Source organism: Rutilus rutilus, assembly GCF_951802725.1.
Source record: "Rutilus rutilus genome assembly, chromosome: 2".
NCBI lineage: Eukaryota > Metazoa > Chordata > Actinopteri > Cypriniformes > Leuciscidae > Rutilus > Rutilus rutilus.
The window spans coordinates 10,395,516-10,421,793 of record NC_140210.1 but is presented as its reverse complement, the minus strand read 5'-3'; the positions used below and the strand labels follow the sequence as shown (position 1 = coordinate 10,421,793).

Below are 26,278 nucleotides of genomic sequence, written 5' to 3'. Positions count from 1 at the left end.
TCACAGCCGAGGAGACCGACGTTCTCATCAGGGCCGTAAAAGACAGAGAAGTGACATTGTATGAGGATGGGTGAAACCCACCCAGATTAGCTTCGGTTAAACAGGCGTATAATAATTTGGGTAAATGTGTAAGCTAGATTTATGCCTATTTTTTCACATCTTCATGGACCCCACAATGATTTCCCTCGTGTGATAATATTTTTCCTTGTAATTATGTATGGTTTGCAAAAATGGGAACTGCTGAGTCTGTGTAGATGAGAGAAGCAAAGTGTATGCGCGTTGTGCACACGCTACATTATAGCCAAGCATGCGCCCTTAAAATAGCATCTGAATAACGTGCAACTGACTTTAGGTTTTAGGTTTTTCCTGGTCTGTGGCAAAATTGTTTTCTGAAACTGCATTATAGCACCAGGAAACATTTGCGCCGGAACACGCCTCTTTTAGCTGAACTGCCCCCGGGAACGCAAGTTCATTCCCTAATTTACCGACGTGCGTCTGTGGAGGGAAAAGTCTGCTTAAAAATCAAATGTAAACAAAATGAAGGGACTGATACCAGAGATGAAAAGTCTGATGTAAAGAAAGGGAAATGCCTCCCAGGTGCAAAACCAGATTAAAACGCTTGTTCAGCTTTGTGAAAATGCCAGTAAACTGCATGACATGGTGATTCCTTTACTTCCTGAAAATGAACAGGAAAAACAAAATGAATGGTTTTGAGTATTATGAAATACAGCAACACATTTAAAAATGCGGTTCAACATTGGTTGAATGAACCAGAGGGATCATTGGAGAATGCTATGTTTGTTCAGTCTTGTGCAATGCAGGAAGAGTTTCCCAATCCTCAAGTGCCAGTCCATGCTTCATCCATTGTTACAACAGATAACTTACAAGATGACATCAAACCAAGTGACAGTGTAGCAAATGTGGGGAGTAGATCATCCAAAAATCAAAGCTCAACAGTGGAAAAAAGATCTGTGGCATCATCTACTTCTTTTGTACGTCTCAAAGCAGAGGCTGAGTTGGCTGCATTAATGGCACGTCGAAAATTGTTGAAGGATAAACATGAGCTGGAGGATCAAGAGGAACAGCAATGGAAAAAAGAACAACTTAATTTGCAGGGACAAATTGCAATGCAAATGGCCAAACTGAGTGTTTTGAAATCTGTTGTTTTGAAAGTGTGTGTCAAGCAGTAAATCTGACCGTTCAGGAGGGAAACATTCCAATTTATAGAAGGAACAAAAGAAAACCAGAAAACCTTAATGCCAGTGCTAAATCATTTGTTCCTCAAATGTCTGCAAGAGAAAAAAGATCAGTGCATGAGCGTTTGAAATCAGGAGCTAGACCTAAAGAGACAATTGTACAAAAACGGGTATTCTCACAGCCTCATCCAGTGGAAAGACATCCATCTAGATGCCAAACAGTGGAACAGAGATCGCGAGAAAGTGTATTAAATTTACATGGTGAATCCAATGATGAAGAGTAAAATAACATATTGGGAATAATGAGAAAGCAAAATGAAATAACGTTATTGATAAAACAGCAATGTTTATCATCCTTGCCCAAAAAAGATCTGAATGTGTTTGATGTTGACCCATGCATTCATGAGAACTTAAAAAAAAAAAAAAAAAAAGAAACGTTGAAAGACTGATAACTACAGTGATTCCCTGTACTACATTGAACAGTAAACTATTGGTTTTCCAAGGGATTTGAGTTGTCAGCATATTGATCCACAAAGGGAATACATCAGAGCCAAAATTTTGGCAATGACCAGAAAGTTGCATCTGCTTATATGAATAAAGCTCTTTCATGGCCTCAAATTAAAAATGTGAATGCTTTGCAAGAATACAGTCTTTTTCTTAGAGGCTGTGGTAATGTCATGGAGGAAGTGCAATATATGTATGATTTGGATATGCCTGCCAATATGATGACAATTATAAAGAAATTGCCCTATAGACTCAGGGATAAATGGAGAACAGTGGCTTGTGAACTACAAGACAGACACAAACGCAATTTCCTTCATTGATATTGTTCACTTTCTAGAACATCAAGTCAAAGTTGTTACAGAGCCAGCGTTTGGAAATATACAGGATGTTCCTGTAGCAACTAATAAAGATGCAAAGAGACCTAAACCACATTCGTTCTGAAAAAAAAGGAACCAGCTTTGCTACCACTGTGGTCGCTGCAAGCAAAAAAAGTGAATCTGAAAAAAACAGCAAAGAAAAGGGTTGGATTTGATAAGAAAGAATGTCTCTGCTGTAGAGGTGCACATTGGGTATAGGGGTGTAAAATCGGACAGTTCATAATTTCAATCAAGCAATTCAAGCAATATCAATCAAACTGCAGCTGGGTTGTTTTAAATAAGTAATAATAACTTTAAAAAATACAGGTAACTTACAAAATTAAAGTTCATTGAAAGTATGTTTTTTTATATATTAAAAGTTTTTTTGCAGATACCTCCAATTGTCACTTTTTGGCAAAAGCAGATAACTCCACATTTCATGTTTCAGAGTTAAACAAAACCAAGTCATTGCTATGATAGATAATAAAACACTCAGTTAATCTTTGTAACGTTAATCTCCTCAGCTGACATAGACGCATGACAAACTTTGTTGTTGTGATTAACATACACGCAATAAAGGGAGCTTTTCCCTCACCACTGTAATGTGCTGCTTCAGCAAGGTTGTGTTTCAAAGTTTCATTTCGAAAATGTGTGTATTTTCGAAGTGACTAGCAGCCTTGTCACCTGACCTGAATATTCCGCTAAAACTGATTTATCGGGATGTGTTCACAAACACCAAGGGTGCTTGTCGGTTTCTGCTTTATGCCTTGACAGTGGACAATACCGGCTTTTGTGACAAAACGCGTTTAGGGTTCAGTCAATCTTGTCAGGCGTCTATTTCCACTGAGGAGATTAACGTTTCAAAGACACACCGGCAGACCGTATGGTGAGTAAACGAAAATGCCAGCTTTGGCAGAAATGCATAGACGGACGTTACGTGAGGATGAGGAGAGTGTCAAAATAAAGGTACCTTATATTGATATTTTACGCGTGGCAACGATGCATTGTATCATTAGACGTTTGATCGATGCATTGATCCATATCGATGTATTGTTACACCCCTAATTGGGTATATGTCCTCAGTTGGGAAAACAATCCCACAAAGAGAAGATTGGCTTCTTGAAAGAAAGTGGAGTTTGTTTTGGCTGTTTGTGTATTGGTCACATCAGCAAAGAGTGCAAAAAACGTCTTATGGTGCGTTCACACCGGACGCGAATAGCGCGTCAGGCGCGAGTGATTTCAATGTTAAGTCAATGCAAAGACTCGTTACGCGCGTTAAAATTCCTGCGGTGCGAATGAGGCGTAGAGCGCGGGCGGAAGACTCGAATACGCCTCGTTCGCACGAATAGCGTCTTTTGTAATATGACTAAAATGCACAACAAATCAAATCTTTCACATAAAAACTCGATTTCAATATATGAGAGATACTCATTTTGTATTGAATGCAATTTATTCCATATCTATTCTAGATTATATGAAACATTATTAATCTAATGTAAACACAATTTAGTGTATACAAACTAAAAAAAAAAAAAAAAAAAAAAAAAAAAAAAAAAAATCACAGGACCGGTTTCACTTTTGGAAGCTGGCTCCATTTATTATCAAAACAAAAATAAATGACAGATTAGGTGGGTGCGGGCGAGGGTGAACCTCGCGCCGGGCTGTACAGCGCAGGCTCGTCAGGCAGCGACCACTCGAGGCTGAGGCCTTATACGGCCTACGCTGTCCTCGTCAGCGTCCTCACCGTTAGGTCCACCAAACCTAGCTCCTGGAGCAAATTGTGAAACTCCTGAAACTCTCCGGAGGGTCTGGTGGACTTGAGTACAGCGACGATGTCCCCTACGCAGCTGTTTCTGCTCTCCAGAGCATATACGAGCGGTGACTCTCTCGATTAATGCTAACGCTAATGCTCGATAAACATCTAAAAAAGATGGCCACCAACAGGTTTCGAAACTTTCGCCTCTGACGCGCGTAAATTTCGCTTCAAACTTTTGTTTTTACGCGCGAATTAACACAAAGTGGTCAAGCGTATAACTAGACGCGGCAGGCGCGAATTTGACGCGCTATTCGCGTCCGGTGTGAACGCAGAGTTAGACATCCTAGACGTATTGGTCTAGACATCCTGGGCATCCCACTTTGCTGCATCTCTTTCTCAGAGTACAAGGAACAGATACAACTGAGAAGGAATCAAAAATGGCAGTAGATGATGTTTTAGTATCTAGTGGTCTTACTGGGGCTGGTGATCATGATTGTAAACTCCCGATTTTGCCTGTACAGATAAAAGCCAAGAAAGGCAGCAAAAATGTCACTACTTATGCCTTTTTAGATCAAGATCTAAGATCTTTAGATCTTGTCAGATCGCTGTGTTTTGTACAGAAAGTTTAATGAGAAGACTAAACCTCACAGGAACCAAAGTGCAGATACTTCTATGAACTATGGGGCAAGAAAATGTTGGAAGAAAATCTGGAATGGAGATAGCTGGCTTGAATGGAAACAACTTTTGTGAATTGCATCGAGTCTATACACAGGAAAGTATGCATGTTCATAAAGGGAATATACACAGAGAAAGACTTGGAAGACTTACAGCAACAACAGTTTAAAATGGACTTCCCAGAATGTAGCCAAGATTAACAAACTGGCTACTCAAAAGATGATTAAAGATTCATGGAAATGGTGACAAATTCTGTCAGAGTTGTTGATGGGCATTATGAGATTGGGTTACCTCTGAGAAAGAGTCCACATGCCAAACAATCGGAAAATCGTGGAGCAACGTGCTTTGCATCTTTTTTGCATGTTTTCTTGCTGACTATAAAGCCTTCATGAAGGATATGGTCTCCAAAGGCTATGCAGAGCAAGTGCCAGCAGAGGATATGACACAAAGTAGGGCTGCAACTAACGATTATTTTAATAATCGATTAATCTGTAAATTATTTTTTAGATTAACCGATGAATCAGATAAAAAACAAACAAACAAAAAAAAGCATTAATTGCCAACCCTTTATTCAAAAACAAAACTGACAGCACAAATTCACAGTGCAAAAAATCTTCAGAAAGTGCACAAAAAGGTTGCTCCTTGAACATCCCTGAGCTGTTTAAGTAATAATAATCATTTTTTTTAAATGGACTTACACAAAAAAACATACACATGTATGCTTTACATCTGCCAAATATATAGGCTTTTTTTAAATAAAGTGCACAAAAAGATGTATATTTTGTTTAAAGGGACCTGAGCGGTCAGAACAATAAATAATTGATAAAAAATAAAGAAAAATACAAATCAGAAAACTTAACAGGACGTCAGAACTTGTTCTCTACACTACACTCACAGACGCACACACTCACAAACTCACACTCACAGATGAACTCACAAACTCACACTCACAGACGCACACACTCACAACTCTTACACTCAGAGACACACACACACACACACCCCCATCCACACCCAAGTTCACTTGAAGCTTATTCATTAAATTATTACCATCACTGTAGTAAGTGCAAGTTAAGTTCATTTATACACAGCTTAAGATGACCAAGTGCTATAAAATAACTTTAAAATGAAATTAAAAAGTACAACACGCACAAATATATTTGTCAACAATAACCGAAATGGGACAAAGCACAGAATATATACATGACAACAGATTGAAAAGTTAATGGGCCAAAAAAGGCGAGTGAATAAAAAAAGTGTCTTTAGTCTTGCAAACTATATCACCCCTGCTTTACTACTGTTATTAACGAGCTAACGCTAACTTTGTCATGCTTGTCAAGCTGGATAATGAGTAAACACCAGCACCAGAAGAGCTACTGGAGGGACGTTACGTTCCTCACCTCAATACGGAACAAAAGTAGGATTCTGTAGTGACTTACCCTGCTGTTGAACTCCCTTCCTTCTCATCAAGGACTCCAACATGTTTACGTTTTAGGTGCTGAATCATCACCTTGGTGCTCCCGTGCCATGCCATGTCGCTTTTGCATATCTTGCTATTAACACACTTTTTCGATTTATTTTGTGTGAGATGCTCCCACACCTTGGATAACTTAGGTCGTACTGATTTCTCTGCTTCCGCCATGTGTTTCAGAACAACGTTACGGGTCTCTCCGATGGTCTTTCCTCTACCTCTGCTCTGCTCTTTTTTTTTTTTTTTTTGCTCTGAGCTCAACTCAACTTTTTTTGATATACACTCAAACATCTCCGCGACTTATTGAGTGACGTAATTAATCGACAACATTGAATCGATAATGATAATAGTTGCCAACTCTTTTAATAATCGAATTTAATCGATTCGTTGTTGTAGCCCTAACACGAAGTGATAGAAAGATCTGGTACATCCCACATCATGGTGTCTACCAACCCACAAAGAAGAAAATCCATGTGGTATTTGATTGTGAAGTTTTCAGCGAACATCACTTAATGCTCAACTCTTGCAAGGAACAGACCTAACCAGCTCACTCATTGGAGTGGTGACAAGATTCAGAAAAGAACCAGTGGTGATCATGGCAGATGCAGAATCAAAGTTCCATCAAGTAAGAGTACCAGCTGATGATGATGATTTGTTAAGGTTTCTTTGGTGGCACGATGAGGACTTAAGTCAAGATCCAGTTGATTTTAGGATGCGGGTACACCTCTTGCTTTTTCTCATTCTGATTTAAATGGACAACAAATAATCTCTGTGGAAAGAGAAATGGAGATCCATTCAACTTGAAAGGTCAACTTGAAAAATCTCACCTCTCAACAGAAGAACTAGAGACTGCTGAATTGGATATTATTAGACTCTCACAAGAAAATATATTTCCTGATGAGTTTGCTAGCCTAAAAAGAGGTGAAAGCGTAAAAAAAAGTAGCCACATTCATGGACTTTGCCCTGTTCTTGACAATGTTTTGAGGGTTGGTGGACGATTAAGCAGGGCATCAATGCCTGAAGAATCCAAACATCCAGTCATTTTGGCCAAGAATTATCAATATCAGATATCCTCCTGAGACATATACACCAGGAGGTAGGACATGGTGGTCGTAATCATATGTTGTCCAAATTACGACAGAAGTATTGGATTGCTGATGTAAGTACAGCAATAAGAAGAGTATTGTCCAAGTGCATCATCTGTTGAAGATTGAATTCACCTCCAGGATGCCAAAAGATGGCAGATTTACCATCAGAAAGAGTCATGAATGAACCTCCATTTACCCTTGTTGGGTAAGATTATTTTGGACCTTTCAAGGTAAAGAGCAGAAGAAGCGTTGCGAAAAGGTATGGAGTAATTTTCACCTGTTTAGCCATACATACTTAAGTGGCACCCTCGTTAGACACAGATTCTTTCATAAATGCACTCCGGCGTTTCACTACAAGACATGGACAAGACAAGGAACTTCGATCTGAGAATGGAAAGAACTTTGTTGGAGCAGAACGTGAGCTAAGAGTTGCCATAAAGGAATGGAATCTTAAAATCAATTATGTCCTTCAGAAAGAAAGATGTTTAACCCCCCAACTGGATCACATTATGGAGGGGCATGGGAGAGGTTAATTAGATCTGTGCGGAAAGTTCTGAATTATCCCTTAAAGGTGCAGAATCTGGATGAAGAAGATCTATACACCGTTCTTTGCAAAGTGGAAGCTAATTAATGGTCATCCAATCACCTTGGCATCCACAGACCCAAGTGACTTGGAAGCATTAACACCAAACCAGCTGTTGCTTTTGAGGACTTCACCATCGTTACCACCAGGAGACTTCAAAAAGGACGATGCTTATGCTCGTAAACGATGGAAACAAGTCCAGTACATGTCAGATTTGTCCTGAAAGAGATGGGATCAGGAGTACAAATAAAGAAAAGCCATCAAAAGTACTTTTACCTCACCAATGTTTTATTTTTGCGTCACAAGTGCATAAAGTCCCTTTCTTAGTCTCTCTTAGCGGCTTTTATGCACTTGCATTAACAGTTACTGTACATGTAAAAACAGTATTATATAACAACATAATTACATAACCACAGTGAATAACTGTACATGGCGAATTAAGTTGTATGAGCATGCCTAACAAAGCATAAATCTGTATTCAGATTTCAGAAGAATCATTTTGACATTTGTAATACAAATGCTGAGGTGTCTCGTCCATCAGCTGATCTGATATTCGCAACTGTAATGAAGATTAACGTAACTTTTAATAAGTAGTGGGAGTTCCCGACGTTAAACAAATAACTATTTAAATGTTAAGGATGTTTGCATTGTAAGAATGTACAGGGATACTTCAGATTGACTCGTTAGGTCATTTTTACTCATTAAAACCAGATGATTTCCTATTAATTCAACAAAATGCGAGGGCATACTGGGGAATACAAACATGGCACAGGGTGGCTTCACTTTTTTTGACAACATGAGCAATCCAGTAATTTATATATATATATATCAGTGGTCCACACACAGTCGGTGTGCAAAATCAGAAAGCCTATTGGTCGCCTTGCCAACCTGGTTTTACTTAGACATTTTTATTTTGTTTTAAAAGCTTTTCTTTTCAGAAATATAATAACAACTGAGTTATAATTTGAGTTATAGCTAGATAATAAATATCAGAGATTAGTACACTGGTTCATCTCATCTGTTATATAGTGAATCTGTACTATTAGTTACACAGCCATTTGTAAATAATCACCACCTGACCTCAGTGACTCCTTTGAAGCCTGTTGTTGCAGCTGCAGCGATTTCTCCGTTTTAGGTTTTCTTCCTCTGCGCTTTAGTAATGGAATCGGTCCACCTAAATAAGAACAAAGACACACCACATTCATATTTATAGATGTGTTGTTTCACTAAACAAAAGAAAACATCCAAAGATGAAAGACTGAAAGGGCAATCTACACCTGCTGATAATACATCTAAACCAGGAGCGCATGAAGTGGGGCTTGAGTTTTCTGTATCAGAGTCCTGTTCAGCTTCAATCTGTGAAAACCAAATCAAATATTATTATTTTTTAATTCTAGCAGTTATGTTATGGTCATGAGACCTAATCACAACCACCATCATCAACAGAGTACTGAATGATTACCTTTCTCTTTCTTCCTCTTTTAGCTTTGGCAGAGACATTTGTGGTATCTTTCTGTGATGAGTTCTGGAGACCACAAAAAAACGATAAAATATCTGCATTGTGAAACCACTGATTTAAAGGGGACCCATTATGCAAAATTCACTTTTACATGTTTTTTGAACATACTGTAAATGTGTGTTGGCACTTGGCAGTGTTTCAGGATGAAATTAATGTTGGGATCCATTTGTCTATTTGTTGTTGGGATTTAAATTTTGCAGTTGGGCTGAAGGTGGTGGAGGGGGGGATGTTAGATTGTTATAGATGTCCATGAAATAGTTTCACAACAAATTACGTGTCGCCAACAGCCTACGCGTCCCAGCATAAAAGCTCCAGACAAATTATTTCTTATTAAAGCATCTACGTCCACAAACCACTGTTAATTTTAAAGGGATAGTTCACTTTGAAATTAATTTTTGATATGTTTTAGCTTACCTCAAGGGCATCCAAGATGTAGGTGTCTTTGTTTCCACAGTAGTTTCAATTTTGATATTTTTAGGTCAAACCGTTCTTGTCTGTCAGTCATATAATGCAGGTCTATGGTCACTGGCTCAAAACACAAGCTCAGAGTCCAAATTAAAACAATTCCCCATCGTCCAAATGAAACAATTCCCCATCATAAGTACACATTGATGGCCTAAGACACGAAACGAGCGGTTTGTGTGAGAAAACGAACAGTATTTATATCGTTGTTATCTCTTGAAAACAGCACACGTCCAAATGATCTGACGGCGCGGGCGGGTATAGATATATACATAGATGTCGCCTTGGCTACTGCTGTTCATTGGAACGAAACCGTAGCCAAGCGACATCTATGTATATATCTATACCCGCCCGCGCCGTCAGATCATTTGGACGCGTGCTGTTTTCAAGAGATAACAACGATATAAATACTGTTCGTTTTCTCACACAAACCGCTCGTTTCGTGTCTTAGGCCATCAATGTGTACTTATGATGGGGAATTGTTTCATTTGGACGTGGGGAATTGTTTTAATTTGGACTCTGTGCTTGTGTTTTGAGCCAGTGACCATCGACCTGCATTATATGACTGACAGACAAGAACGGTTTGACCTAAAAATATCAAAATTGAAACTACTGCGGAAACAAAGACACCTACATCTTGGATGCCCTTGAGGTAAGCTAAAACATATCAAAAATTAATTTCAAAGTGAACTATCCCTTTAACAGAAAATCATACTGTAGGCCTATATGTGATTTGGCATGGCGGCCAATACAAATAATCCTGTGTTTGCACCAGGCTCGGTTCCAGAATCAAATTACAGATGTTGTTTCTGGAATTAGTGAGTATTTGTGTCTCATCTTTTGCTTTATGGTTATCACTGTTAATCATCACAATTTCAAGAGTGAATCGCACATTTATATGCGGATGGGCCTATGTTTTGAAGCATGTACATGGCCGCTTGTCAAGCATGGAAAACAAAAGTTTTATTCAAATTCTGACTATGTTAAAATAATTATTATATCACTTAGTCAGGGCGCAAAGAGCTCTGCCTTTATAGTCATTAAAAGTTGTCACTCATTGATCGCGATCTCACAAAGTTCTGTTATATTAATCAGTGAAGCTGACAACACAATGAATCTCTTATTTACATAATGTCTACACTTTGTTAGAGAGGATTTGCGAGCGTGTAAAACTCTGTAGTCTTTGGCAAAACTCAGCGCTGGACAAAAACTCGAGCTGTGAGTGGATTCTAACTTAAACACCTGCCATTGCGTTCAAGAAATCAACAAACATGTCTGTGATTGGCTAAATTGCTCACCGCAGCGAAAACACGTTGTAAATGGAATAATTTGACATTCTCCAGAGTGCAAACACATACTGTATATCGTTTACCAAATTACACGCTAGTTTCAAATCAGTCTCCCTCGGTCCAGGCCTGCAATGTGTACACAACCACCCTATAATTATAAAAATCCACCCACTCCTTAATCCGCTGATTTAATCCCATAAATCATAAGCAGTATCTCAGAACAAGCCATTTGCAGATTCTGTACAAAGTGATGTCACTTTGTACAGACCCCGCCCACGACTGCTGAAGGACTTAGCATAGACCCTGCCCTGAACGAGTTGTACACTGTTTGTCATTTTCTCAATGTCTCGTAATTCAGGTGTTTTGTTGTTAGATGTACTGTAAGAGTGAGCATAACAGTCTTCATGTACTCCCGACATCAGAGCTGCTGAAGATACAGTGGATTCGTTTTATTTTTGAAGGGAATGCGCCCTTACATACCTAAATTCGTTTATGTATGCACAAATAATTTTACACCAGACTGCTCTGTGAACGAAGGTCAATAAATACAAAGGGACAAAACAAAACAGGTTTTGTTAAAAAAGTTGTTACTCAAGGATGGATCAGTACCAACTGTTCGTGATCCAGCTTATAGTCTCTGGATCGATACTGGTCACGGCAGTAAGCGCGCACTTTATTACAGTTCATCAAAGTGGTTTTACGGATATAAAGTTTACCAGTTTATTTAGCACCCCCCGAAAAGGCATTAGATCTGTATATATTTGTTTACTGTTAATTGTAACGAGTGTTTCTGTGTAATTCGCTGTGTATGTTGATGATAATGCAAGGGATAGAGAGAGGATATGATTTTAATGAGCACTTGTACTGTGGTGTACTGTGTTTTATTCATCTCTTACAATGATTTTCTGGAGTGAAACAGACGCTTCATCTTTTGTGTGAAGTACAATAAACATCATAAAACTAGTAAAGTTTTGGCCATCATTCGGACACTACAACAGGCTTGTACTAATTGTGGATAAAAGCGAGATGACAACATAAGTTTTAACCTTAATTAAACTAAACTATACCTGTTCTACCTCTATACAGCATATATTCTCAGGCTCTATAGGCATCATTAGGCTCATTGTCAGACGTTTTGAACTGAACACCACTACAGAGAGTTTCTGACATTTTCAGTCCGTGAGATTGTCCTGACACAGGAGCATGAGTTCTTGAAGCCCGTCCGTCGTCTTGAATGGGGGTCAAGGGGGAGCAGCTCATTTGCATTTAAAGGGACAAAAGTGACAATTTTAACATGCTATAAAAATGAACTGTGGGATATTTTGAGCTAAATCTTTACATTCACATTCTGGGGACATCAGATACTTATATTACATATTGTAAAAAGGGGCATAATAGGTCCCCTTTGCATTCACATTTAAGCATTTGGCAGATGCTTTGATCCAAAGTGACTTACATTGCATTTCAAGGTACACATTTACATTCTTATCAGTTCTTTTAATAAAGTTCTTTAAGTTGTTTCACCACATAAAAACAGAGCCAGCTGCCTAAATGTACACTCAGTATTTGTTTATTGATGTTGCATTGACTGAAATATTGAATGTTTATTTCTAAAGGATTACCAATACAATTTAAATTCTATATTATAGACTGCCGAACTGTAAAGTTAAAAAAAAACTATAGATTTATCTCCTCAAAATAAACAGCTGTTACATTAATAACACATCAAATAAATATGCTACTTTACAATTTAGTGGATGCCATTTATTGGTAGGCCCAATACTGCAGAACCAATAACTGATTAAGTTGAAAGTGTGAATACAGGTAAAACAATATTTGTCAAACTGATTTTTGGGCTCTCTTTACAAACGATATGTCTAGAGTCTTAATCTCACAAGAGAGCATATGATTTTAAACACAATTTTTAAAAGTCCTATTCATTTAAAAAATGTAAAAAATGCATACAATGTACTAATCTAACACTTTAAATGCTTTGGATTTTTTTTTTTTTGCCTAGTGCTTTAGTTTCACTATCTGTTCAATTTGACAATATTTCATTGACTTCCAAGTGTGAATTGCTATAAACAGTGCAGAATAAATCACGTCATCTCTGTCAGAACCTTATGATTGGCCCAAAGCAGACTCTGTACATCAGCATTTCTTGTTTTTTTGTACATGCTCATTGCAGTAATCTTTTTTTTTTTTTTTTTTTTTTTTTTTTTTTATTAAATTAAATTGGTAATTTGGTAATATTACAGCTTCTCTCCCCAGCAAATTACCAGAACTGATTTACTCATTTCTAAAAAGGTCCTGTTCACACTAGGGGTTGCACAGACTAATTGATTTAATGCTCTGCCATGACGCTTTAAAGGCAGGGTAGGTGATTTAATCCAGAAACATTTTTTGTTTTGCTGGCTGAAAGTCTCTTCACATTCTGATAGCAATCACTAAGTTAAGTGGTCTAAATGTATTTATATGTATATGGTCCGTGGAAGGTGTAGGTCTGCTTTAAATGTTCGTCCAATCATTGCATTTGGACCGAATACAATGTCCTACATACCTGTCAACGTAGGTATCTTGATTTAGAATGAGCAGAAATCTGTGAGAAATATAACGACCCAAAGACAAAAGAGCTGATAAAAACAAGCTGTTATGTAGGAGCAATTGCCTTGTGGGCAGCTGTGTCCTTTGCCATAGATGTGCACATATGGCAACCTGCATTCGGTTCTCATCTCGAAGTTCAGGCTTATTTGTTCATTAATCACGTCATCATCGACTCGACTTAATCACATAAATGTCGACTTAAAAAACCTGATGTCGTTCAACCCCTAGTTCACGGTAATTTACTGGTAATATTCTGGAAAAGGCAGCATGTGATTTATCCTGCCCCCTTTTCACGACTGCAAGCAATCTCTTTTGCATATGAAACATCCCACCAGAGAGCCTCTGTACCTCAACCAAACTATAAGAGAACATACTTCATCTTTCAGATGTCCCTGATCAGAAATCTCCATGTCCCCACCATCATCATCCTTCTCCTCCTCCTCCTCCTCCTCCTCCTCCTCCTCCACCTCACTGCTAGCCACCTGCATGATGTCAAACACACAGGGCCCCACCACGCAGGAGATTAACATGCCAGTTTGTGCCATTGAGAGCCCAGTCCACATGTTAGAGACTTACAGGATCAGAGACACTATTTTTTAAAGAAATGGACAGACACATACTTGAGATGACTTTCTCCTTTTCTCATCATCTCCCTCTTGATTGCTGCTTAATTCCTTAACAGAACTTGCTCCAGCGGTCATTATCTGCACAAGGGTTTTGGGAATAAACCATTTATTAACCATTTTTCAATGCAACAAAGATTCTTGTGCACAAATATGGAGTGAAAACAGTTTCAAAACATCTAACAAATTTGTGCACTGCAATCCACAAATGCATCCAAAAGATCCACACATTGACAAAGTACAATCAAACCACACTCACACAAAGTAGTGCATAAATGCAGACAGCAAATCCCACGCACTAGATTCACAAATGGATGCCATCAGAATGCAAACATATAAAGATTATTTGTTCACAATTTATTCTATAAATAGTGCGTATAGCTTAAATTTTTACACACAAAAATGTTGAGTTGTTTGCATTGGTATTCTGGCATTGGTATTCAGGCTGGCCACAATAAAAGGCCACTCTAAAATGTGCAGTTTTACTGTATTGGGGGTCCGGGGGACACCCACGGGGAAAAAAAAGAAAAGAAAAAAAAAGGTTGTTGATTGTGGCCTGTGGAATGTTGGTCCACTCCTCTTCAATGGCTGTGCGAAGTTGCTGTATATTGGCAGGACCTGGAACACGTTGTCGTATACGCCGATCCAGAGCATCCTAAACATGCTCAATGGGTGACATGTCCGGTGAGTATGCTGGCCATGCAAGAACTGGGATGTTTTCAGCTTCCAGGAATTGTGTCAGATCCTTGCAACATGGGGCCGTGCATTATCATGCTGCAACATGAGTTGATGGTCGTGGATGAATGGCACAACAATGGGCCTCAGGATCTCATCACGGTATCTCTGTGCATTCAAAATGCCAGCAATAAAATGCTCCTGTGTTCGTTGTCCATAACATACGCCTGGCCATACCATAACCTCACCGTCACCATGGGCCACTCGATCCACAACGTTGACATCAGCAAACCGCTCACCCACACGACGCTATACACACACGCTGTCTGCCATCTGCCCTATACAGTGAAAACTGGGATTCATCCATGAAGAGAACACCTCTCCAAAGTGCCAGACGCCATCGAATGTGAGCATTTTCCCATTCAAGTCGGTTACGATGACGAACTGCAGTCAGGTCGAGACCCTGAAGAGGACGACGACCATGCAGATGAGCTTCCCTGAGATGGCTTCTGACAGTTTGTGCAGAAATTATTTGCTTATGCAAACCGATTGTTGCAGCAGCTGTCCAGGTGGCTGGTCTCAGACGATCTTGGAGGTGAAGATGCTGGATGTGGAGGTCCTGGGCTGGTGTGGTTACACGTGGTCTACGGTTGTGAGGCCAGTTGGATGTACAGCCAAATTCTCTGAAACGGCTTTGAAGATGGTTTATGATAGAGAAATGAACATTTAATTCATGGGCAACAGCTCTGGTGGACATTCCTGCAGTCAGCATGAATTAATGTGTTTGGGATGGTCTGGATCGGCGTATACGACAGCGTATATGCCAGGTCCTGCCAATATCCAGCAACTTTGCACAGCCATTAAAGAGTGGACCAACATTCCACAGGCCACAATCAACAAACTGATATGGCAAGGCAAGGATCTGGCAATACAGTGGACCCAACAAAAGTGTTGCATTTATAATTTTGTTAATTGTAGATGAAGGCATTGCTTTTATATCCACATGCGAACAGAACACTTTATCGTGACGCTTTGGTCATGGCAATCATAATGTCTTTCTGCTAATATTTGAATAATTATATCTATCTTTCTTATACTTCTTAAAGTATAAGTACACTTTATTCTTATATGCACTTATTAGTATTAGTGCCCCCTCCAGTTGGAGGTGCCCCTTAAGCAACTGCCTAGTTTTCCTATGTCCAGAAACTGCCTTGAGGATGATCAATATAGAAAGAGCAATCATGGGCATTAAAGCAGAATACTATTGCCAGTGCATTGCTTATGTTTTTGGATTGCTGTGGAGAGGCTGCTCACTGCAGAGTCAACGGCTGAGTGTTAAGTCCAGCTCCCCGTCTCTGAATGTAATTTGGGCCTAATGGGTGGAGTTAGAATATCCAAACATACCATAACCCTACCCCTCCACCCATTAGACGTCCAGAGAGGTGGAGCTGGACAGCATTTGACTCTGCAGTGAGCACCGCTTGTTGCTGTCTGCACAACTGGATCTCTCAAGTGTATTTGTGTATTGTCGTATGTGTGGAATATGCATTGCATGCATTGGTGGATTTTTATACATGCGTGTGAATCTCTTGCCTGCATTTGTGCATGGAGTCAAAATATGGAAGTAATATAATGGCAAATGTTTTTGAAACATAAAAGCTTGTAGAACTGCACTAATTGAAAAAAAAAAATGCATTGCATTAACCGTGCTTCTATTTTAATGCGTTGTATTTTTAGGGCTTGCATTTTTATGGGCTGAAATTCAACATGGTTATATATTTAAGCTGTGAATAATTCAATTCAAAACATTTTCTTTTCTTTTTTTATTGATTTATATATGCTTTTAGTAGAACACATTCAAAAGAACAGAACAAACAGGTCACTAGGGGTATCACATACAATTATGTTGTTCATATACTGTTAACATCATATCATCTCTCCCAATAGTCTCAGAAGAGTGAGAGGAGAAAAAAAAACAAAAAACAAAAAACATTAATAATACAAAAAAAAAAAAAATAATAATAATAATAATAATAATAATAATAACAATAATTATCAGGGCCAAGCAGAATAAGACAACAAGACATGGCTGAAAGTGTCAGACTAACTGCAACAATGAGCAATTAAAGACATTTAAAGAGGAATGTAGGCGAAATGTCTGAAAAATCATAGAAACAGTAATTAAATATAGCTGCAAGCAGCCATTATCGGGGCCAAGCAGGAGAAGACGATAAGACATGCCTACATGGCTGAAAGTGTCAAACCAACTGCAACAATGAGCAATTAAAGACATTTAAAGAGGATTTTAGGCGAAATGGCTGAAAAATCATATAAACAGTAATTCAAAATATGATTTATTTATCACTTTCGACCAATAGGTGGCGCAGTTACAAAACTGATGTAATGTGGTCAGAGTGAAGTGACAATGACACATACAAAGTTTGGTGTCAATATGTCAAGGCATTGCAGAGATAAAGCCTGAATAGTCCTTTTGGCATCATGCCTCAACTTTGATGCTGCGGTATACGAAAACGGTTTCGTCTATCGACACGAAATCCATAACTTTTAATCGGCACAGTCTGGAGATGATACGATTCGATTTTGGTGAAAATCGTTCTTTCGGAACGAAATAGTTTTTTCGGAAAATTCAAAATGGCGGAAAACTTTCCATGACGGAAAATGACATCATAGGGTGCAATCGAATCGTCTTGAGCTAGGGAATCAGAGGGGAAAAGAATTTTGTTTCTAGCCCATGTGGTTCAAAAGTTATTAGCATAAACATGAGTGCAACTTTGAACAGTTGGTGGCGCTAGAGGGAATGAGTTGGAGACTCCAAATTTGCCATGCTGGTAGTTCAGACTCTCCTCTATCAGTGTGCCAAATTTCATAACTTTCCCACAAGCGTAAGCAAATGTAGTCAAAAGTTATTAGCATTTTGGGGAATTTAATTATAACTTTTGACCAAAAGGTGGTGCTGTTTCGTAATCTTTTGAGTACCTTCAGGGCCTTGTACTGATGACCCATATTGAGTTTCGTAATGAAACGTTAATGCGTTCATAAAATACAGCATTTTAGCACATAATTCAAAATGGCCGACAGCCAAAACGGCTGATCGGGGAAAATTGGATATCAGTCGACTCAGCATGACGCCCTGAATCTAACGAGACCACTTTTATGATTTTTGGACAAACTGTTCAGAAGTTATAAGAAAAATCAGCCATTTTTCATATCTCCGGACCAGTAGGTGGCACTGCGCCGAAAAGCAGCATGTTGCCTACATATCGCTTGAGGATATACCAAGTTTGGTCTGAATATGATAAAGTATTGAGGAGATACAGGCTTGTGTCTGTTTTTGCAAGCGCTACGTAAAATTAGTTTGAGCGTTATTCGAGAACGGTTTGACGAATCAACACGAATTCCATAACTTTTTGTCGGCATGGTCTGGAGATGATCTGATTCAATTTTCGTGGAAATTGGAGCAACGGCCTTGGAAAATTCTAAATGGCGGAAAAATTTCCATGATGGAAAATGACGTCATAGAGTGCAATCGAATCGTCATGAGCCCAGAAATTTGTTTCTAGCCCTTGTGGTTCAAAAGTTATTACCATAAACATGAGTGAAACTTTGGACAGTTGGTGGCGCTAGAGGGAATGACTTAGACACACCAAAATTGGTGTATTTAATGTTGGGACTGTCCTCTATCAGAATGTCAAACCAAACTTTCCCGCAATCGGTTCTATGGGCTGCCATAGACTCCCAGTCGGAAGAAGGAAGAATAATAATAAGAAGAAGAACGGGAACAGATACAATAGGTGCCTACACACCTTCGGTGATTGGCCCCTAAATAGTAAGAACGGGAACGGATACAATAGGTGCTTGGCCCCTAAGAACGGGAACAGATACAATAGGTGCCTCCGCACCTTCGGTGCTTGGCCCCTAATAATAATAATAAAAATAATAATAATGTTTAAAAAAAATCCTAACAATTACAATAGGTGTTCAGCACTTCTTGCTTGAACCCCTAATAATAATAAAAATCCTAACAATTACAATAGGTGTTCAGCACTTCGTGCTTGATCCCCTAATAATAAAAATCCTAACAATTACAAAAGGTGTTCAGCACTTCGTGCTTGAACCCCTAAAAATCCTAACAATTACAATAGGTGTTCAGCACTTCATGCTTGAACCCCTAATTACAAAATTCTTGTATGAAAATTAATGTTACCCTTGTTATATTAAACTGCTATTTTAGTAATACTGATTCTGAACGTATGGTTTTACTTTTAATTTACCCTGAATGAGAGTCAAACAGTTTCTCCAGTGTCCTGGTGGAAATCCTGGAGTCTTTTCCGTGCCCTCTCTTGATGGCCATTTCGGTTGAGTCTCGGTTTTGCGTCAGCTGTTTCGCAGGAGATTTTACAGAGCCTCTCCATTGAAGCTGATGTGGCGGTGTCATCTTCTCTGATGCTGGCCGTGGTCAGTCCTTTCTTTTTTAGGTCCTCCATCATCTCCGTCGCACTGTTATAAACAATGGGACCATCTTCTCTTCGAGTATTTTCCTGATAGGAGTGTATGCCTACTTCTTTTGAGTCTCAGCGGGGTGATCCTGGTCGAAGTACACTCACCTCCCTTTCAGGTAAACTTCCCACTTTTTCCATGCCGAACGGAGGACCAGCTCTTTAATCCTATATTCAAGAAAGTACAAAACAACTGATCAGGGATTTGCTTTTGGCGGTAGCTTGGGGCTGAGCGCCCAGTGATAGCGCTGTATCCCAAGTTCAGTATCGGGGAGGGACAATTCCGTCTTGATAAAACTTTCAACAAACTCCTGTATGTTGTCACCTTCGGCCTACTCCGGGATTCCATACAAGCGTATATTGTTTCGTCGTGATCTTGCTTCGAGATCTGTCAGCTTTGTTTGCATTTTTTGTTGAATGTCAAGGGTTTGGGATAGCACATCTCTAGCTTCCGCGCTCCACTCTTCCAAATCCACCACCCGGTGTTCGGCCTCCTCCACTCTATTCACCATGTCTTTCAGATCTTTGGCAATTTCGTTCAGTTTAAGGTTGATGTCCGTACTCAGGCTTGCCAAGTCAGTTTTCCAGTCTATGATGAAAATCTCTTGAAAGTTGTTTAGTTCTGTCTTCACGTCAGATCGAATAGCCTTAATTTCAGAATATATAGCGCTAATGCAAACTTGCATTGCATCCGCAGCCTCGTTCTCACCAGCGTTGTCAGTCATAATTCTCCTTTGTTTGTCTCTGTTTTCTCAGGTCTTTGGTATGATTTGCCTCTAGCTTTTCGTTGTTTCTCCCCCTCCATATTTGTTCATCAATTACACGGTGTAAAGTTAAATTAAACAGGGGAGTATAACCGACTTGTCTGGGAGCTCGTGTTCTACACTGCCACTCGCCTCGACAGTTCCTCAAAACATTTTCACAAACATTTTTTATTATTAACAACTCAATCCATATTCACCTTTCAGATTTCTCTTCCAAAATGTTCATTCTGTTTAAAAATAGAACCTATAATATTCGACAGGCAATTTCAAATTCATTCATAAAAACGGATTTACAGAAATGGAGCAAGCAGTAAGTATTTGTAATGATTATCAGAGCCAGTATATATGGAAAAGCTGATAGACACAAAAGCTGTGTTTACATTTAAGTCTTCACTGTTATTTTTGTACAGGTAAGAAGCTTTCTCTACTATGTTGAACGAGATTATAATGTTATTTCCCCGATACTGACGTACAGATCAAACGTTACAACTGAAGTAGACATATTTCTCTCGGTTGTTTCGTTTCCTTAAGTTTATATCCCGGCACTGTGCTGCAGTACTGGGGCTCAAAATGTCATAGTCCAGGATTCCCCTGCCGTCGGGACGCTTAACGTAGCTTAATGGACTAATACAGCGATATAAAAGACCAAACTCGCACCTTATTGGGAATGTAGGTTATACTATATAGGCTATAGGCAAGCAGATGGACTCAGAATATGAATGTAACGTGCAAAGTTTCACGTTAAGCGTTTCCCAGTGAAATACTGGCAATATTTGTATATATTAAAAAACTAATATTTTTAAACAGAATGAACATTTTGGAAGTGAAATCTGAAAGGTGAATATGGATTATTGAATTTTTTATAATGAAAATGCCTGTGAAATGTTTTGAATTTAAATAATCACAGCTTAAATATACAACCATGTTGAATTTCAGCCCATAAAACAGCAAGACAACAGCACCTTATGTCCGTTAAGCTCCACTTTAGGGTTGTTTTCAATCTCCCATAAGCCTTCATTGAAGCCCTTCCTTTTGTTTGGTTTGCCATATTTGTCTTTGTTAGTCAAATAGGGGAAGACGTCTTTGGGACCCAAGAATGCTCTGAAACATTAAACAGAAAGCACTTAATACATAACTATGACATTTAATTATCCATAACTTAACTGCAGGATCTGGGGCCTCATGTATAAAACTTTACATAGATTTTATCCTAAAAGTGTTCACAAAAGCTAGATTGTGTGTACGCACAACAGTTTTTAGATCTGTAAAACCATGCATACTAGGGCTGTCACTTTTTATTCGATATTCGAATATGCATTCGAACATGACATGAAATATCCGTAATAGAACTATAAATAAACTATCCGGTTTTGGATGTGTTTCGCAAATGTGTAGCGCATTTTTTTACAGTCTATGATTAGACCGTTTGTTTTTTATTTTATTGTTTGCCATCTCATCCAGTAGCGGGCGCTCTAAACGTTTTGTAACGTAGGCCCATGACCAAATCAAGCGAATAATAGCCAATAGCCACCCTGTTTTGAAAATGGAAGATAACACACAGAACGGCCAGCCTGAGCTGACAATTACGACCCCAACTCATCTAAAAAGTAGTGTCTGGAAATATTTTGAGTTCTACACCGTAGATGGTAAAGTAACCGTTAAAGATAAGGTAGTTATCCGAATTTGCCAAAAACGGTTTACTTACGCATCCTCGACATCCAAACTTTGCGCTCACCTGTCGCATTACCATCCAAATGAGGCAGCGGAGTCAGAGACACAGCAGATGGCCAGGCATCCAACATCGTTTGATTGCATACTTTCCTGCACAACCGGTCAGCACCTTTTTTTCCATGTAACGTTAGCCTAATTTTGTGATTGGCAATGCATAGTGCATAGTGGCACTTCATATAGATTAAGTTGATAACCTGCTGTTTCAAACATCAAGTCAAAAATACATTTTCAGACAGGCTATGGCTTGAGTCCTGTTTAAGGTTGTCAGACTGTTAATAAATTTGTGATTGAATCTCCGTTACAGTGTTTTTTTGTGTGTGTGTGTGTTCCCTTTATAAAACCCAGTCAGCAGAAGATTGTGCATACATGCATATATGCATCTACACCCAGTCTCCTCCCTGAAATAACCATATATGGAGCTTACAAAGTCTAGTTTTACCATGCATATTCTCATCTGCATATTTCCATATGCATATTTCCATCCATGTGATGCCATGTTTAACGGTACAAGACATTAGGAAAATATGAGATCAGTATATTTTTTAATGGAAACATATAGGTCTTGTTTTTTGCAGTGTAAATACAATTGTCTGACTGCGCATCACTGACAAAACATTGGAAAAAAAACATGCAAATCTTACAGTTTCCTTCAAATTCTATCCTTTAAATACAATTGTATTTTTCATTATGTTGGGAAGATCACAGAAGGAGTTATCACTAGGATACTGTCTGCCTGCAAACGACATCAACAGCACACCTCTGTGCAGAAGAGGTTGTACATTATTGCCATCAGACCTTTTCAAACCAGCCAATAGACCGTTGCACTACCGAACAAAAGTGTGCATCATTGATCATTGTTCTTGCAAGAAATATTTTTTCAGATGTTCTGCAATTTAGTTTAAAGAGGAATTATCATGACCTAGCACTCTTCAGTGTCATTAACCCTCTGGGGTCGGCAAACGCACCGGCGCGTTTTGCTCTATTTTTTTCACATATAGACTTAAAATACTCCATTTATGGTCATACAGACTTAAAAAAATATATGAAAAAATAAACTAAAATGTCTACTTTTTTATGTGTCCACTTACAATCGAAACAAAACATTGTGCTTTTGTAAAATAAAGAAAATAAACAGGGGTGTGCTTTTTGCCTCTGCGTCTCCGTGAACTTACTATTCACCCAGACATGAGCTATATAACTTTATAAACATTAAAGCGTGTACTTAGAGAATATTTATTTTCGTTTTGAATTAGATAATTTACGTTTATGTAATCTGTATGAAAAGAGAGAGATGTAAGTCATTCTCATTTCAGCTCATTATCTGCTAATGTGAACACGCCTACAGGTATGCAAACATGTCAACGCCCACATCAGCTGGATAAAACACAAAGTTTAATAAGAATCATGTACTTTACGTTGCTACGCTGTGAAGAATAATACTATCGTCATAATAATCCTGGGAAATTTACCTCAGAAGTGCTGGTTTAGTTTCACTTCGAGGAGCAACGGATCCAGCTGAGGATTGTGAATATTAACGCCGGTTTCACACTGCACGCGTTAGCAGAGCGTATTTTTTTCGGCGCCCATGTTAACAGATTAGAGCATTCACACCGCACGGATGCGGCGCAGCAGCGCGTAGCAGGAGCAGAGCAGGAGCAGCAGTGCAGCAGTGTCTGTAAATCGATAGTTTCGGCGCCCAGTCTATTTTTGCTGCGCCGCTTACGCTGAATTAAAGTGACAATGCATTGATCATGGCCAAAATACACCGCAGTTTTACCCAAAAAGCGCATTGATGATATCTATTGTGTTTTAAACAGTCAATCAAATGACCAACAGCAATTTAAAAAGAAAACAAAATGTCCAAAAACAAACTTGTTGCCCGAACAATAAAAACAAAGATGAACCAAAAGTTATATAAATGAAATTATTAATAAAAATAAGCTTCTTGACAAGTCTTTTCTCTTAAATGTATTTGAAAACGAATTTAGAAGACTGTTTAAATATGAATCGCGTGTCTGTGTGTGAATGAATGAACGGCACAGATGCCATCTGTTGTTTACTTCTGGGTATGAGATGAGTAAAAAAAAAAACACTACTGCCACATCAAATAAGCTTTTGTTCGCCAATTTCTGCTCATATGTTAAATATATAGTATGGGATGTTTAATAAAGTAGGTATTTTGACTTATCAACTAAGATGTTATTATAGTGTTTGTTCCAATATTCAAACTAATGAATCCTTAACTTTGAAATGCGTATGATAAAATGTCTAAAATATTATACTTGAAATATTGTTAAAATTGTAATTGTTGTTGTAATTGTAAGCTTTTTAATAAAATAGCAAAAAATATATTTACAAAGGTAGATGTAAACAAAATCTTAATAGGTCAATATTCTCATTAAATTATTTGTATTGTGTTTTATTAGTGACAAATTTGGGGACAGGATACATATTCCAAAACTTTCTGTAAAATACAAAAATTCAAGATGTTTCCAACTCTAACTTTGAACCAATTATGTAGTATATATATATATATATATATATATATATATAGTGAGGAAAATAAGTATTTGAACACCCTGCTATTTTGCAAGTTCTCCCACTTAGAAATCATGGAGGGGTCTGAAATTGTCATCATAGGTGCATGTCCACTGTGAGAGACATAATCTAAAAAAAAAAAATCCAGAAATCACAATGTATGATTTTTTCACTATTTATTTGTATGATACAGCTGCAAATAAGTATTTGAACACCTGAGAAAATCAATGTTAATATTTGGTACAGTAGCCTTTGTTTGCAATTACAGAGGTCAAACGTTTCCTGTAGTTTTTCACCAGGTTTGTACACACTGCAGGAGGGATTTTGGCCCACTCCTCTACACAGATCTTCTCTAGATCAGTCAGGTTTCTGGGCTATCGCTGAGAAACACGGAGTTTGAGCTCCCTCCAAAGATTCTCTATTGGGTTTAGGTCTGGAGACTGGCTAGGCCACGCCAGAACCTTGATATGCTTCTTACAGAGCCACTCCTTGGTTATCCTGGCTGTGTGCTTCGGGTCATTGTCATGTTGGAAGACCCAGCCTCGACCCATCTTCAATGCTCTAACTGAGGGAAGGAGGTTGTTCCCCCAAATCTCGCAATACATGGCCCCGGTCATCCTCTCCTTAATACAGTGCAGTCGCCCTGTCCAATGTGCAGAAAAACACCCCCAAAGCATGATGCTACCACCCCCATGCTTCACAGTAGGGATGGTGTTCTTGGGATGGTACTCATCATTCTTCTTCCTCCAAACACGTTTAGTGGAATTATGACCAAAAAGTTCTATTTTGGTCTCATCTGACCACATGACTTTCTCCCATGACTCCTCTAGATCATCCAAATGGTCATTGGCAAACTTAAAGCCCATGTTGCAGGTTAGAGTACCCAGTAAGCCAATGTATAGAAAAATAATGTAGGAACTAGATTTAAATATAAACATATACTTATAAAACGCTATTTAGGCTTCTGGAGTCGTTTTTGTGAGAAATTTTTACTTCCGCATTTGAAAATCGCTTAAACCGCCGAACCTGAAGTGACGTAACATGAGGTAGAGCGGTCAAAGTAAATCAACTAGCGAATAGGAAAGCAATGGATCGCAATGACAGCTCGGAAAGGGAATTGTAGCCTAAATGTTTACTCATATGATATATATATATATATATAATTCATTTATAATTGATATATATGATGATATCATATAATTATGAGCCTGATAAGTGAGCAGGACAGGCCAGGGTTAGACAGAACAACGGTGAGTTGTGGTGTGAGGAGAACAGGACGAGAGAACAGTGTTAGCTTATAGATGTATTCACGTTAGCCGACGATATGTATAACACTATGCTCAGATCACAATACTGTACAGATTATTATCATCATGTATCAGGCAATAGCAAAGCTAGTACTTAGACCCTTACCTGCATGTGTTGTGTGTGTCAGCCATTAGGAGACAGTTTCCAGAGGAAGAGGGACTTTATAAAGGCTTTGAATTTACCCATTTGGTGACGATGAATAAAAAAATGATCACAATCACAACTGTCTTACTGTATAAAAACTTTATATGTAGAAACAGCCAACACAAACATTAAAGTCGGTTTGTACAGATTGAAAATGAATTATAGAACATAATATATTATATTTATATTAATAATAATAATAATAATAATAATAATAATAATAGAGTCGGCTGCAGACTAATAACAAACACATAAATGCATTACATTACAAGTTTATGTAGGATATGTTAATGAATTAAATTAAGACAAGGCACATTTTGTAAAACAGATGTACAATAAGTGATCTCTGACGGATCCGTGAGCGTCATGTTTCCCGCTGGCGGCCGAACCACATGCTGACGGCGGACCGTCACCGGGCGACCCGATGAAGGAGCTGGGACAGTGTGCACATATCGCCGGGATTATAATCATTCGG

The 26,278-nt window shown here is 38.6% G+C and overlaps 1 protein-coding gene across 3 annotated transcripts in view; it reads right to left on the bottom strand.

The window, feature by feature from the left end:
- The window catches only part of psip1a (PC4 and SFRS1 interacting protein 1a), a 121,239-nt gene that overhangs the window by 56,180 nt on the left and 38,781 nt on the right, over positions 1-26,278 (bottom strand). For 2 of the 3 annotated variants that reach the window (XM_084401805.1, XM_084401806.1), the window contains exons 4-9: positions 21,045-21,183; positions 14,124-14,207; positions 13,878-13,985; positions 9,092-9,154; positions 8,907-8,985; positions 8,710-8,803 (exon numbers count right to left, since the gene is read on the bottom strand). In XM_084401805.1, the coding sequence (XP_084257931.1) occupies positions 8,710-8,803; positions 8,907-8,985; positions 9,092-9,154; positions 13,878-13,985; positions 14,124-14,207; positions 21,045-21,183 (567 nt within the window). The remainder of the gene's footprint in view (positions 1-8,709; positions 8,804-8,906; positions 8,986-9,091; positions 9,155-13,877; positions 13,986-14,123; positions 14,208-21,044; positions 21,184-26,278) is intronic. The other variant, XM_084401807.1, reaches the window with a different exon arrangement.